The 14,439-nt window shown below is 43.6% G+C and overlaps 1 protein-coding gene and 2 long non-coding RNA genes across 3 annotated transcripts in view; all 3 read right to left on the reverse strand.

Annotated features, from left to right (window-relative positions):
• Nucleotides 1-1,683, reverse strand: part of LOC120493021 (uncharacterized) — a 32,005-nt gene extending 30,322 nt beyond the window's left edge. The window contains exon 1 of the mRNA XM_039691400.2: nucleotides 1,075-1,683. Coding sequence (XP_039547334.2) covers nucleotides 1,075-1,171 — 97 coding nt within the window. The 5' untranslated portion in view covers nucleotides 1,172-1,683. The remainder of the gene's footprint in view (nucleotides 1-1,074) is intronic.
• Nucleotides 1-14,439, reverse strand: part of LOC148977703 (uncharacterized) — a 271,661-nt gene that overhangs the window by 253,580 nt on the left and 3,642 nt on the right. The window lies entirely within an intron of this gene.
• LOC148977707 (uncharacterized) lies at nucleotides 3,645-5,052 on the reverse strand. Its single transcript, XR_016169481.1, has 3 exons — nucleotides 4,267-5,052; nucleotides 3,889-4,007; nucleotides 3,645-3,810 (listed from the first exon to the last, which is right to left on the reverse strand). It is a non-coding gene; the product is annotated as an uncharacterized LOC148977707 (long non-coding RNA).

Raw genomic sequence — 14,439 nt, forward strand, 5'->3', positions numbered from 1 at the left:
GTTAAGAGTATAAAACCCCCACAATTGTTCACTTTTTAGACATTTTACTTTTGTGATTAGTAATTAATTGGTTATTATTTCTTAGTTCACAAGTAGTTCTCAATGAGGATATATTTCTTTAGTAACAATCAAATACCTACCAAGGAACTACCTTTGTACTAAATTACCTATTACTTAATGCTTAGTTAATATTGCTTCCATATTAGTTAATAGTATGAAGTTCGGTGTTAATGCAGTACTACCTACTTCCTGCATAGCTACTTGTTAACTACGGACCATTATTTTAAAGTGTTACCTGTTCATTCTTAACAGTGCATTAACTATGTTAACAAATAGAGCAATTTGAGAGTTAGGCATTGTTTTAAAACGGTGAGTGTGCACGCTGGCCGGGTCTCTCTCTCTCTCTTTCTCTCTTTGCGCCGTCAAGCACAACAGTCGTTCATTCTATTCTACATCGCTCACCAGTCACTAGCATCAAATAAGGCGCTTCTGCGGGATAAAAATTAGCTTTGGCGGCCACCCAAAAAAAAAAAAAAAAAAAAAAAATGTCATTGCACGAAAACCCCTGCATTAGTTGTCAATGTCTGTGTCAATCAATACCATTAGCCTACCCTAAAAAAAAACGGGCGTGCGATTTAAGCAGCACGAAAGCCAACTTCATCAAACCGGGGGTAACCGGGAATGCGGGTTTGGAATGATTTGTAACATTTTTATAGCTAATTGTAACGAGTAGCAGAACATAAAAAATGAAGTAAAAGTATTAAACTCATCGCAAATATCTACTGAAATAAAAGTGGAAGTATAAGAGAAAAAAACAATACTCTAGTAGAGTACAGATACAGCCTTAGCTACTTAAGGACAGTAGTTCAACTTTGTTACTATACATCTCTGTTTTTAATTGGATAACAAAATGGGTAACACTATACAAAGGTTAATGTATTAACTAGCATAAACTAACCATGAGCAATACATTTATTACTGTATTTTAAAAACGTTATACAGCTGTACAGTGTTTGTTCATGTTACTTAACAGTGCATTAACTAATGTTAACAAATACAACCAAATGTACTTACCAATATCAAAATCTATCTCCACTGTGGTTGCCCATGATGACATGCTTCTTATACAAACATTGATCAAAAGAAAACTGTATCTCAAGACGTACACCATCTTCGCAGCTCTTTGTGACTGACTAGTTTTTGTTCATCATGACAACATCATGTAGTGGTCACGCACAGCTCATCAGAGACTTTTTTTTGTAAAGGAAGCTGAGGAGAAAGGGGCTCTGCATAGTAAATATTGTAGCCAATGTCATCCTAGATCCTGAGAGAAAAAAAAAAAAATATATATATATATATATACGTATATATATATGTGAAATGCTGGAAACTTGTAAAGTATAGCTCTCCACAGAAATGTTAAGTGAATGGGTGAAAGGAAGTGAACCTAGTGCACACTGCTTTGCAGAAATGCAAAAGCAATGCTTTACACTCAATGCACATACAGAGTTGGAGTTTGTGAGCAACAACCTTTACTGTGAACCGAGGAGCTTTTTTTCACTCTGCATTAAATTTCATTATTTGCTTTTCATCAACTTACAAACCTGCTTTCTCACAACCCCCCATTTGGGAAATCCTCATCTAGTAAGTCACATTTATTATATATATATATATATATATGTGTGTGTGTGTGTGTGTGTGTGTGTGTGTAGCCAGTCAAAAATATTTGTCCAAAATAAGGATCGGTATTTTGTTTTTGTCAAAATGAACAAGAAATCATCTTATTAATAACAAAACATTATATACTAATATGTAATAAATAATATCATTCATACATATGCTTACTCTAAAGCAGGAGTTCTCAACTCTGGCCCTCGAGATTTACTTTTTTACAGAGTTTAGCTCCAACATTAACCAAAATCCCCTGCCTGTAATATTATAGGCTATGTTCGAAATCGCCACCTATCCTATTCACTATTCCCATTAATATAGTCCACTTGAAGGAAAGGACATGAAGAAAACAAGTCAGCAAATTTGGACACTGAAAATATTGATCTTGGGCTCTTCAGAAAATATTGAACTCTGTCATGGAAAATAGTTTGTAAAAACTTTAATTAAACAATTTAATAATAAACTGTAGCCTCATTGGTACACTGGTATGGGAATTGGATGGATGGATGATTCAGCTGTGGGTGCCATCTTCTGGCGAGAGTATACCCATAATGTATGTATTCACTTTAGCAGTGTGATCTTGCATACTGTCTCATAATCTTTTACTGCACTGTAATATTTAGATCTACACAATTTTTGCAGTTCAACTTCACTATCTTCCCGGACCGGACCGGTACTTTAGTCCCCGGTGTAAACGCAGTAATCAAGCGATTTGGGGCAAAAAAAGTTCCTATGGAAAAAGTTCCTAGGACAAAATAGTTCCTAATTGCGGTGGAAACGTGGCTTTACTCACATTAGGCTACAACTGCCCCACTTGTACCACCAACATGCATTTCATACATTTTTAAAAGTGTAATGGGCTCTATGCACGGCGGTATTTCCGGTGAAGCATTCGGGATGCTCGATAACTTCCGCCGATCGTAGAGTCCAATGCAATACCGAGAATTTATATTGAATTTTATACTCCATGGTTATACTAAAGAAACGTTAGTCACAAAAACAGATAAAACAGACACCCCTCGTTGTGTTTATGCTTCTTTTTAAAATTATATTAAATAAATTTAACTATATATAAAATTACATCTAAACGTATGTACGTTTCATTTCAAAGACTGGAGGACAGTAAATTTTGAAGACTCTGCCATAATCCCGTTTTCCTCGGGTCTCCTCCGCTTTAATCTCCACAACCGGAAATGGATGAGCATCCTTGCGTCAAATGTGAAATTTATGCGTGCATATAGCCCATTGGGGAAACAATCGCATAATGTATGGTAAAAAGTGCGAGTCGGCTGCTTCTATGATTTTCATGTCTTCAGCGAAGCTACTACGCATCACTGATCTCCGAAGCCGCGTCGCCGTTGATAAGGCATCTAATAGCAAGCGTGGACAGAGTCTGAGGAAGTCGGCCATCTTCGCCACTTTCAGCCATCCTGCGAGCTAACGCCATCCGGCGACGTATCCTTTTACATTTGTATTTTGCTTGTGAAACTTCACAAAAGAGCAGCGAGTGTCTATTTTAAGATGCCCCGCCATCTTCTGCGCTCTCTGCCTGGGACTGGAACACGCAGAGCTCTCTCTCGCCGACGGCAGATGTAACTGTTACAGGTCGGGGCGGGCCAAACTGACCTGTACCCGCCCCTCGAGACCCGCACCACCCTTGGGGAGCCTGACGGAGGACGGAGCAAGGAGGACAGACAGGGAGGGAATCAATTTAAAACCAGTTTTTATTTAAAGTAAGCAGAGTCTTTAAAAGAAGTGCAGGAACTTCGGGCTGGAGGTCTTCGGGCTGAAGGTTTTGATGTAAACAGACAGGTGAGTGTACAGCCACGTACATCTCTTCACTAGCAGGATCAACAGACACAGCTTACAGCAGAGGAGGCTTTACTGCAGGCAGACAAGCGAGTATGCAGGCACGTCCTTCTCTTCACTGGCGGGGTCAACAGGCACAGAGCGGCAGGAGTTTTCACTGCGAAGCAGACAGGTAAATATACAGGTACGTATCCTCTGGTATACATACACACCATTCCTCGTCTTAGCACATAATCATCTTCTTCTCCCTGGACAGACAGAGAACTTACAGCTGGAGGTCTCCACTGCGAAGCAGTCGGGTGTGAGTATACAGGCACGTATTCTTCTTCACTGCAGGGCCGACAGACACAGAGCTTACAGCGGGGAAACTTCACTGCAAAGCAGACAGGTGAGTATACAAGTACGTACTTCTCTTCAAGTGTCAAACAAAGGGGCTTACGGTTGGAGGTTTCACTGCAAAGCAGACAGGTAACATTTACTACGGGTCTCTCTTCACACTGGGCTGCCAGATAAACACACTCAATGGTCTGTGGAGTACAACAGTGTTAGCCTCTTCTCATGCAGTCAGCATGTGATAGAAAACTCAGGTAAGACATGGACATCCAGCAGGTTTAGGTTCACACTTCACACAGCAAGCAGTGCATCACATCACTTCATCTCAGCAATTCAGCATTCAGTGGGAAAATACACAATGTATGGCCATTGCCCATCTTCTAATCTGGCTTCCACATCAAGGTGTCCCACAGACACAAGAGAGGAGGATGGAAATTGATTTGGACTACTCACTTCTCTCACAAACGATCTTCAGCCTCATGATGTTTACCTCTTTCTCCCAACTCACAGCCCCGCGCTCGTCTGTCGGCCCCCCTTCCTTCTCACCATGGCTCACTCTTCCCACGGGACCACTGTTCCCAAAAGCAACGCACTGTTCAGTCTCTACTTCCTCCTTTTATATTCCCTTTATGATGACATGTCCCAATCGCGAGGCTTGTTTTTCCCCCATGCACAGCTGCCAGCGATCTTCTGCGGATTACACTCGTTCGCTGGGATTTTTGCGCTAACCCGGAACAAGCCCGGTGTCCCATTGTTATGGGTCCGGCGGGAGGCAAATCCCTGAGCTTTGGTTCCGCCTGCACTCTTTAAAAAAAAATTAAAAAATGATCACCCCGTGACATAACCTCTGCGAATAGGCTTCCGTTGTTGACCCTGCGTGCTCGACTTGAAGCGTTAAAGCCACCGCCCCCTCTCTCCGACGCGCAACTGCCGCTCACGAGCTGCATTGCAGTCGCGCTGTATGGGGGACGAGCCGCTTACAGTTGTGCCAACCGCTGCTAGCTTTCTTTACGTTACAAGAAAGCTACCCCGCCCCCCGTGCATACGCTTCACTGGAAAATGGGTTAATAGTGTGTTAGTTCTGCCAAGGCCGGACCAGTTCGCTACAATAACACCATCTTATCTGCTCGCGCTATTAAGCTTGTGTCTTTACCCCTGTGGCTCAGTGGTGAAAGAAAATGCTTTTCTCTCTAACGTTAATCATTCCTCGTTTGAGTGGCCGGGAATTTCTATATTGCAGCAACGATCCTGTCATAACATGCAAATAATGCCGACACACAAAGCTTGACGCTAATCTGTTCTTGACGCTAAAAAGCTTGACGCTACACTGTAAAGTGTAGTAGGTGCCCACACCCCTGTGCTCACCCGTACAAAAACACAGCATTCACGTGTCTCACAGAGCCCACTCTTATAGCTGGCTAAGCCGCTAGGGTGTTATCTGTAGCAGATGTGCCCACGTCTGTGCTCACATCTTCTATCTGCCCGCTCTATTACAGGGCCAGGTTGTGCACATCACAAGTGCAGCCTTTTCAGGCTATAAATAGTTACGTGCCTGCTTGCAGCGCTCACGTTTTCTAACACGCACTTGCAAGCGGGGCCGCGCACGTCACAAGTGCAGCCTCGTATCAGGCTATAAATGCAATCAGGCATATAAGTCTCGTGCCAGCTCGCAGAGCTCGATCCTTATTAACAAGCACTTCTCACACGGCGCCGCCTCTTCTAGGCTATAAATAGGTCGTGCCCGCTTGCAAGCGCTCACACCTACTGACATGCATTTCACACACAGTGCCCCCTGTCAGTCCCCTTCTCTCAGGCCACTGAGAAATTAGAAGCCTTCGAGCCGGGAGCACTACCCTCTCGCCTGCACACAAACCCAGAGAAAGCTCATAAGTGCACAATGTCTGATTCACGCCAAACATGCTATAAGTGTAGTCTATGTGCCCACAGTTCAGTGTTCTCCCCTACACACAAGTACCACACTCCCCATGCCTCTGTAAGAGCCCACTCCCTTAAAGCGGGCACAGTTCGTTTGAGTGTCAGAGTTCATAAACACGCCCACGAGCCCGTGTGCGTGCCCCCTCTCTGCCCGCTCTGTTACACGGCCAGGAAAACTCCTCTCTGCATGTAGTCCTGTGCCCGCGACCCTGCTTGCTCATCACTCTCATGTGACTCTCTCCCCATTCACTTCATTCGGGAAGTCACTCACAGAACAGCCAACACTTCAGAGCGTGGGACGCCGTGGGTGTTAAGGACAATAAAGATAGGCTATCTGTTACAGTTCCGTCGCCGCCCTCCCCGCTTCCGAGTGTGGCTCGAAACTACTGTGAATACGGCAGCAGCTAGTCTGCTCCGTTCAGAAATAGCAAAACAGAAATTGTGCAAAAGGGCCATAGAGAGAGTTCCGCCTTCTCTGAGCGAGTTGGGGTTTTTTACAGCCATTATTTTCTTGTCCCCAGGAAAGACGGAGGCCTCAGACCGATCTTAGATCTCAGATTTTTTAACTAAGTGCTCGCGAAGAGACCGTTCAAAATGCTCACAGTCAAGAAACTCCTCGCACATCTGCACCAGGGGGACTAGTTTATTTTTCTCGATCTGAAAGACGCTTATTTCAGATTCAGATAAATCCCCGTCACATGCCATTCTTGCGATTTGCCTTCGACGGCCAGGTTTATTAATACACCGTCCTTCCGTTCGGCCTATCCTTAGCACCCCGTACGTTCACGAAGTGCATTGATGCAGCGCTCGCACCCCTGCGGAGCCAGGGTTTGCGAATCATGAATCTGGACGACTGGCTGATTTTGGCACAATCACACACGGAGCTTCTGTCTCATCGGACAGTTCTCCCCAATCATCTGAGCATTTTGGGCCTTTCTGTCAATTGGACAAAGAGCTCACTACAGCCCAGTCAGGCGATTTCCTTCCTAAAAATAGAGCTAGACTCAGTGGCTATGACGGCTCGCTTATCAACACAGCATGCACGCCATGTTCAGCGACTAGCCGCTTCTTTCAGATGAACGCCCTCACACCACTGAAAACTTTTCAGAGAGCGCTGGGTTACATGGCCTCAGCCTCCGCAGTTCTCCAGCTGGGTCTACTGCGCATGCGCCCGCTTCAACTCTGGCTAAACACCTGTGAGACTTGCTGGGCATGGGCCACAGGCCGCCAGCTTGATCTAAGACCTGTTTTTCAGTTCTGCAGCCATGGACAGTGGCCAAATGGTTTCAGCGGGGCGTGACTATGGGAGCAGTTTCTTGCCAAAGTCGTCTCGACAGATGTGTTGGGGCGCGGTCTGCGAGAGCTCACCGGCTTTTGGCCTCTGGTCAGTTCAGGAGAAGCTCTGGTCAGTAGCGGTCGAAAACGTGCTTGTGCGCTTCTTCCTGCTCATTCAGGGTCACCACATCCTGATCAGCTTAGACAACAGGTCTATGGTATTCTACATAAACCGTCAAGGCGGAGCCAGATCCAGGAACCTCTTCCATCTGACAGAACGCATACTAACATGGTCCCAGTGCCATCTGCGCTCACTGAGAGAGACGCATGTGCCCGGCCATTTGAACGACGGCCCAGACAGACTGTCCAGGAACAATATTCCCCCAGGGGAATGGTCTCTGCACTCTCAAACAGTCCAGATGTTGTGACGAATATTCGGCAGAGAAGAGATAGACCGCTTCGCGTCAGAAGAGAACGCTCACTGCCCAGTATTTACTGGCCCAGCCGCCCTGCCCAGGACTGGCCCAGCTGCCCGCTTTATGCATTCCCTCCCGTCTCGCTATTACCGCAGGTAATACAGAGGATCAGGGAAACACGCCACTCAGTGCTCCTCATAGCCCCGCGCTGGGAGAATCAGACTTGGTTTCCGGAGCTCACACAGCTGTCACAGACAGCCCCGTTGCCCATTCCAGTTAGAGCAGATCTCTCTCAAGCTCGCGGCATGATCTGGCATCCCCACCCGCAGCACTGGGCGCTGCTTGTGTGGGTGATAAACGACTACCTGTCGCTTTGCCAGAGGGAGTGTTAAACACTATCATATACGCCAGACCACCTTCTACGAGAAGGCTCTATGCGTCTAAATTGTCTGTGTTTTGTAAAAGGTGCACCAACAAAAACCTGGACCCACAGACGTGGGGTGCAGTCACTGCTCGTTTTTTTTCAGGAGCTGCTGGACAAGGGCAGGTCCCCATCCACGCTCAAAGTCTATGTGGCGGCCGTTGCGGCGTTCGCTGAACCCCGGGACGACCAGTCACTGGGTAAAGACGAGGTGATCATCCGCTTCCTCAGGGGAGCTAGAAGGATGAACCCATCGTGCCCCCCGTCGATTCCTATCTGGGATCTTTCATAGTTCTGTGTCTGTACACGCCGTCAAATGTCCGAGGGAAACGAAGCAAAAGGTACATCTACATCTGGGGAGCTATCTTTTTCTTTCCTAGGATGGTAAGGGAACAGTCATAAATGCCATTAACCCCAGTGTTGTGTTCTTTTGTGTATACTGGAGAGTAGTTGGCAGTAGGTAAAGACTTCTCCAGCTGTTGCTCCTGTGCGCCAGAAACTTCGCCGTTTACCATTGTCTGTTAGAGCTGCAGTCAGTGAGGAAATTCATCGCCTTCTTGAGTCGGACATTATCGAGAGAGTGGACGCTTCAAAGTGGGTATCCCCGATTGTAGTAGTGCAGAAAAAGTTGGGTGCCATTCGAATGTGTGTGGATCTGCGAGAACCGAACAAGGCTGTGGACCTATTTGTGGGGTCGTAAATTCCTCCTGCGGACGGACCATCAAGCGTTGACTGTGCTCCTCTCATCCAAAGGTACTGATCGCGCCGGGATGCGCATTGTGCGCTATGCAGCGCGGCTACTGTGCTTTAACCCTCTGAGACCAACGGCATCGTCGACGACGCCACACGTCACCTCCGATAAATGTTTACATAATTCGATGCACAGATTCATCGATTTTCTTACCGTTTTTTCCAGCAGAAAGCTAACGAGCTAGCCATCACGGGGGTGTCTTTCTAGCCTTTACAGAAGGTTTTCTATCCAGCCTGGAACTTGTGCTTCCTTTCAGAGGTTTTCAGCAATAAATCCAAACGCTTTATGTCTAACTCTGATACTCTTGAACTCCAAAATTCATAAATATTCCGTAATTTTTGGCGCTAGTTCGATGCTAGCGGACATTCTGGATATCACGTGATGTTTTCACTTGATGGTTTTTGACCAATTACAGGCTGATCCGTCGTAAACATTGGTGTGCGTCATTTCGCATGAACCAAGCACTGATATATAGTGGAGAAAGATAGAGAGGCACGGAGACGCGCGATTCACAGAGAAACACAGAGAAATGGATGTAAATAAAGCGCTTGTCTATTTTGGTGCCTTGCAGGATGAAGGATTTTCAGGAGAACAGAGCTTTTTGACAGATGAGGAACTAGATTACCAGGATAGACCCAGCTGAAGTGCCATTTATTTATTTACTGTAAAAAAGTATTATAGTAGTATAAATGTATTATAAAAGAATAAAAAGAATATAATAAATAAAAGAATAAATAAAATAGAAATGCAAAGCCTGTGATGTGGCCCTCATGTGTGATTGCTGGAACTGTTTTGAGGCTTGGCACCAGTGAATTTCATGAGGCCCCAAACACTTGTACTTCTTTTGGAAAAATGTCAATAGTTTTTGTTCTGTACAAGTTATAATGTTTATTCCTGTGCTCTAGTACTCCTAAGACATAAACAAACTATTTTTCAGAGGAAATTTGCTTTATTTATTTGTGTGTGATTTTAACAAATATTTGAGTGATTAAATTTCCCATTTATTTTTTCATTTGTCTTTATGGTCCCATAACTTATTTTACATTCAGGTGACATCAATGCAACACAAATATGCTGAAAGTTCAATTTGTCCTGAAAAAAAAAGAGCTGTGTCAATTGCCTGTGCACCAAAGGGTTGATGTTTTACAAGCTTTTTTAGTAAACAACACCAGATGGAAAATTAATTGTAAAAATACCCTTAGGTCTCAGAGGGTTAACTATGATGTGATTTACCGGCCTGGGGCTCAGAATTGCACTGCTGACTGCCTTTCTCGTTTGCCTTTACCTGCTTCGGATGAAGAATATATATATATATATATATATATATATATATATATATATATTGTCACTCAATTGTCACTGTCCAATCTTCGACACACAGGTGAACTTTGTCTTCGTCCAGATCGACGGGTGAACGATCTATCTGCGGCACGTCCATGGCTAGAACTTTCTGCGACAACATGTGCCTAGGGCTGGGCGATATGGCCAAAAAATCATATCTCGATATTTTTTGGTCAAATGGCGATATACGATATATATCTCGGTACTTTCTACGTTTTCTATTTAGATAAAGAAAATCTTTATATTAAAATATATATATATATATATATATATATATATATATACAGTATATTCACATTCGGCCCAATGATATCCTACAAACAATGTTGATATTGAAGGATATGGAAACAAATATAATATAGGCTATGCAATATATTATGTGCAAAAAGCTTTTGTTTTTATATTGACTAAAAGCTAAACTAAAAATGAAAATAAAAACAAAAACAAAAGCACAAACTAATTATATTAGCCTGCATTTGATTACCCCATTATAATCACTTTCACTTTCATTAAAAATATATACTTGTAGGTTTAAAATTCCACATATGGCACATTTATTTTCTCCAACAACAAATATTTTAGCAATATGTTTATTTTAGTCAGAATTATTGCGTACTACGTAGTACTATTCAAGCGCATGCGCGCGCCGGCGCTCGTTCAAGGAAGCATGAATTTTAGCGGAGATTCACTTGCAGAAGCTCGTCCTCTTCTGACATGGACATATTTGTTGTGAAATGGACATATTTGCTTTACTTTCTAACATTTACAGATGGAGAATATGTGAAATGTAAGTTGAGCACTGAGGAAAGCACCACATCTCAAACGCATTAAACAGCGCAAGTCTGTCAGTCAGCAACAGTGTCTGTCAGAGCATTTGACAGGGCGGCAAGCTGCCTTAAACTTGTTAACTATATCAAAGTGATTTTGACGCAATTAATATAAGCTTGTGTCATGTTTAGGACAAATTGTACTACGTAGCCTAGCTACTTTCACTGCAGCAGCTCACACTGCAACCTCCGCTATTTTTCAGATGTGCTCATATCAAACTACTGTATCGATATAAACGGTATTGCCTCATTCCATATCGTTTCAAAAAATATAACGATACATCGTACATATTCGATATATCGCCCAGCCCTACATGTGCCTCTCTCTCACTGACTACTTTACCCAATCACATTCAGAATGATCAAATAAAGCGTGATCAGACTCCGAGTCCATCAATATCTCCAGTACTTGATTAGTCGCATTCATACATTCTCGCTACTCCACTTCACGTTTGAGACGATTGCAATCTGTTTTCCTGATCAAAGAGTAGCGTACTGTTTAGGAACATGCGCGCGGGTCTTCCGTACCGTATACCACCTAAAACACGGATACCCGGAAAAATCCGTGTTTGGCGGGGATGTGTTTTTTCATAAAACCCTGAAAATTCCTTTTTTGGTGGGGAAAAAGTTAAGTGATGGGGGAATATGTTGTATTCTTCTATGCATACTGGACAGTAGGTGGCAGTAGAGGGTTGTGAGATGTGAGTGGAGGAAAAGTAAGAAAAAGAGTTGTTGCACGAGCTGCTATCTGTGCTGTACTATGCTGCAGAGTCTGTTCATTCAAGTAGCCTTAATTAAAAATTCCTGCATTCTTTCATACTAAAAACATAACACCCAGTGACGGGTAGGTTTAGGGACAGGGTTGAGGTAAGTCAAATATTTATATATACAGTAATAACGTTAAGTTCATAAACACGCTGAAAAGCGATTATGCGTGTTGATAGCACACAAAAAATGAAAATACGAATTGGTGTGTAATACACACGCTACTTCATGAGATCAGTCTGACAGAGACAGGAAGTAGGATCAAACAATGTTAAACAGGCAATAATGTAACACGCTAGCCAGCCGCCTGTTAACTTAAGATAATAATTGAGTTCAATGCTTCTTGGCCGAGTGTGAATAAGGCACGACGTACGACGGGTACGACGTAACTTTAAAATCCATGAACATGAGTGAAGAGTATAAGCAAAGCAGCAGATGTTCAGCGTCAATGTAGCCAACTTGCGGCTGCACCCCCGGTTAATTAGCACTCCCTATGATTATCACAGGCCCTGAGGTCTGATTGCTGATCGCAGGGCACACACTCAGCTGATGAAAAGGCTGCTGCCGCATGGGGGATTTTGCGGCGCTACGGTAGACCGATAACCAGGCAGACATCAGGTTGCTGGGCAGGTGAACAAGACAAGTCGCGTACCGGTGACACACCATTTTTTCAATATAAAAGTCCCGGTTTATAAAAGGGGTGTAGCCCTCGTGATTGGCTCAAAGTTAACTGTCCAGAACCACTCACAGCTGCAGCAAATTAAGCGTCACTTAGGGAGGCATGAGCCAGACAACTGCATCCTGCTACACATGCTTGCCGGCCTCATTGATCGTACATTTTCCCCACTTATATGGTCCCCCGGGGTTCCCCCACTCCCCGGGACTCATTCAGTGGATGCGTAGCACGGACGGCATTGACAATGGGTTCCCGTAGCTTGCTTACGCAATACGAGAGAACCTCTTGTATGCTTTTCACTTCATTCTATGAAAACCAGAGAAGCAGCCTTTGACTCTTATACTTTTATACACGCGGGCCACGCCCTTTCTGGCGGGCTATGATGCAATGACAGCGTTTCCGCCTCTCATTGGTCGCGAGTTAGGCGAGTTCGCTCATAGGCTGAAGCAGTTTGCCGCAGAGCAACCAATGAGCTCGCTAGCTAGCCCGGTCTGCTGCACTGCATTGACAATGGATATAAAAATTAGGATAATTTATTTCTCAGAAAATATTAATCTTTCCCATAGCGTAAGCTAGCTTACGCAATACTCGTTCCCTCATCTAGAGAGAACCGAAGTTACGTTATAGGTAACCGATTAGTTTTTCCTCCTTAAAGGGTAACTAAACCCTAAAACAACTTTTTTTAGTTAATGATCTGTTAGACTGTCGCTTTATTACGGTATTTCTGAATTGCTAAAACACTAAAATCCATTTGCAAAACCAAAGTTGAAAGTGTACAAACCACTTTATTGATTGAATCACAGTTTGCAGAACTTTAAACACTTCTCATGTGGTTAGACACAACTGGCAAATCGGAATCACTCTTTGTGTGAAACTGTAAACATGTCATTCTCAAAGCACATGTAGCATTGTAGTGCACTTCAACTCAGAATGGCTCAACACAGCCCCCAAAAGTGAAACACGAGAAACACACTGTTGTCATCGGTAACACACAAGCACTCAAAATTGAACACAAATGAAAGCGTATCGTAAGTTCTGCTAGGAAGACTCAATTATTACCTTCTCATCTATCCAATCGCATTCTAATACGTGAAGTATAAAAGACCCTTACTTACACTTGTCTGAGTTCGCAGATGCTGACGCTTACTCATGCTCTCGTTCAGTCACCAGCCAACATGTCCAGGATACGCATATTGTTTACAATTATCGACATCTGACTATGTCCCGCCCTACCTCCTACTGTTCGTCGAGGTTCCTGCGTTCAGTATCGCATCTCTCCGTAGGCACAGCGGTCTTCGGAGAGTATGATCAGCCAAGGCCTTCATGAGAAGTTCTGGTGCCATTTATCCCGCAGATCACCGATCCACTGTCATGAAATAACAACTATGCAAATCACGAGAAGATCTCTCACTGGTTCAAGTTCAAACTCCACTTCCAAGGCTTTCAAGTCGTTTTCCAATTTTTGGTAGGTGCTTCCAGCAGCCACTGTTACTGTAATGTGTCTCCTCTACAAGATTAAACTTCATTCAGGTAAGTATTTCTCCGTCGCTTCCTACACGGCTGAGTTGAAATTGGCGTCTACGATGACGTGGCGCGATCTGATTATTACGGCTGATCTGCGGACTGCAGAGGGGCTGGATAGCTCGCCTCAATGCTCGTAGCAAGTGTAAGCAAAGCTTTGCGTTACCGATATTCCACAGTTATGTGGTTATTTAATTATATCAGCTTGTCAATACCACGCTCTGTTTGTTACAGTTTTTTTCTGATTGCTTAAGCACATTTTTTGTAAATTGGCTAGTTGCAAAACTCTACACACAAATAAGAAAACCTTTCACCCAATTATCAAAACATTGTAGTTCTCTTGCAAAAGCAAACACAGCTAGATTAACTCTTTACACCTTCGTAAAAATTGTGTTTTTGTATCAAACAGTAAACACAAGCCATCATCTACTAAGCACACAATGTGCCAACTACACACTGATGGTATAAATACAAAACACATCTGGCTTTTGCTGTCTCTGTGTACAGATGTCAATTTGAGGTCATACTTTTGTCACAGTGTCATGTAAACATACAAGGATACAAACTTCAAGTATTGGTGTTTATTCCACCAATTCCGATTATTATTACACTCATAAAAACCAAGACAAAGTCAGAACACAAAATGGTAATTTTACAAAAAAAAAAAAAACAATCAGCCTACATCATGTCGTCTTTTT

The sequence above is a fragment of the Pimephales promelas genome, chromosome 8 (assembly GCF_988280905.1).
Source record: "Pimephales promelas chromosome 8, fPimPro1.hap1.1, whole genome shotgun sequence".
Classification (NCBI taxonomy): Eukaryota; Metazoa; Chordata; class Actinopteri; order Cypriniformes; family Leuciscidae; genus Pimephales; species Pimephales promelas.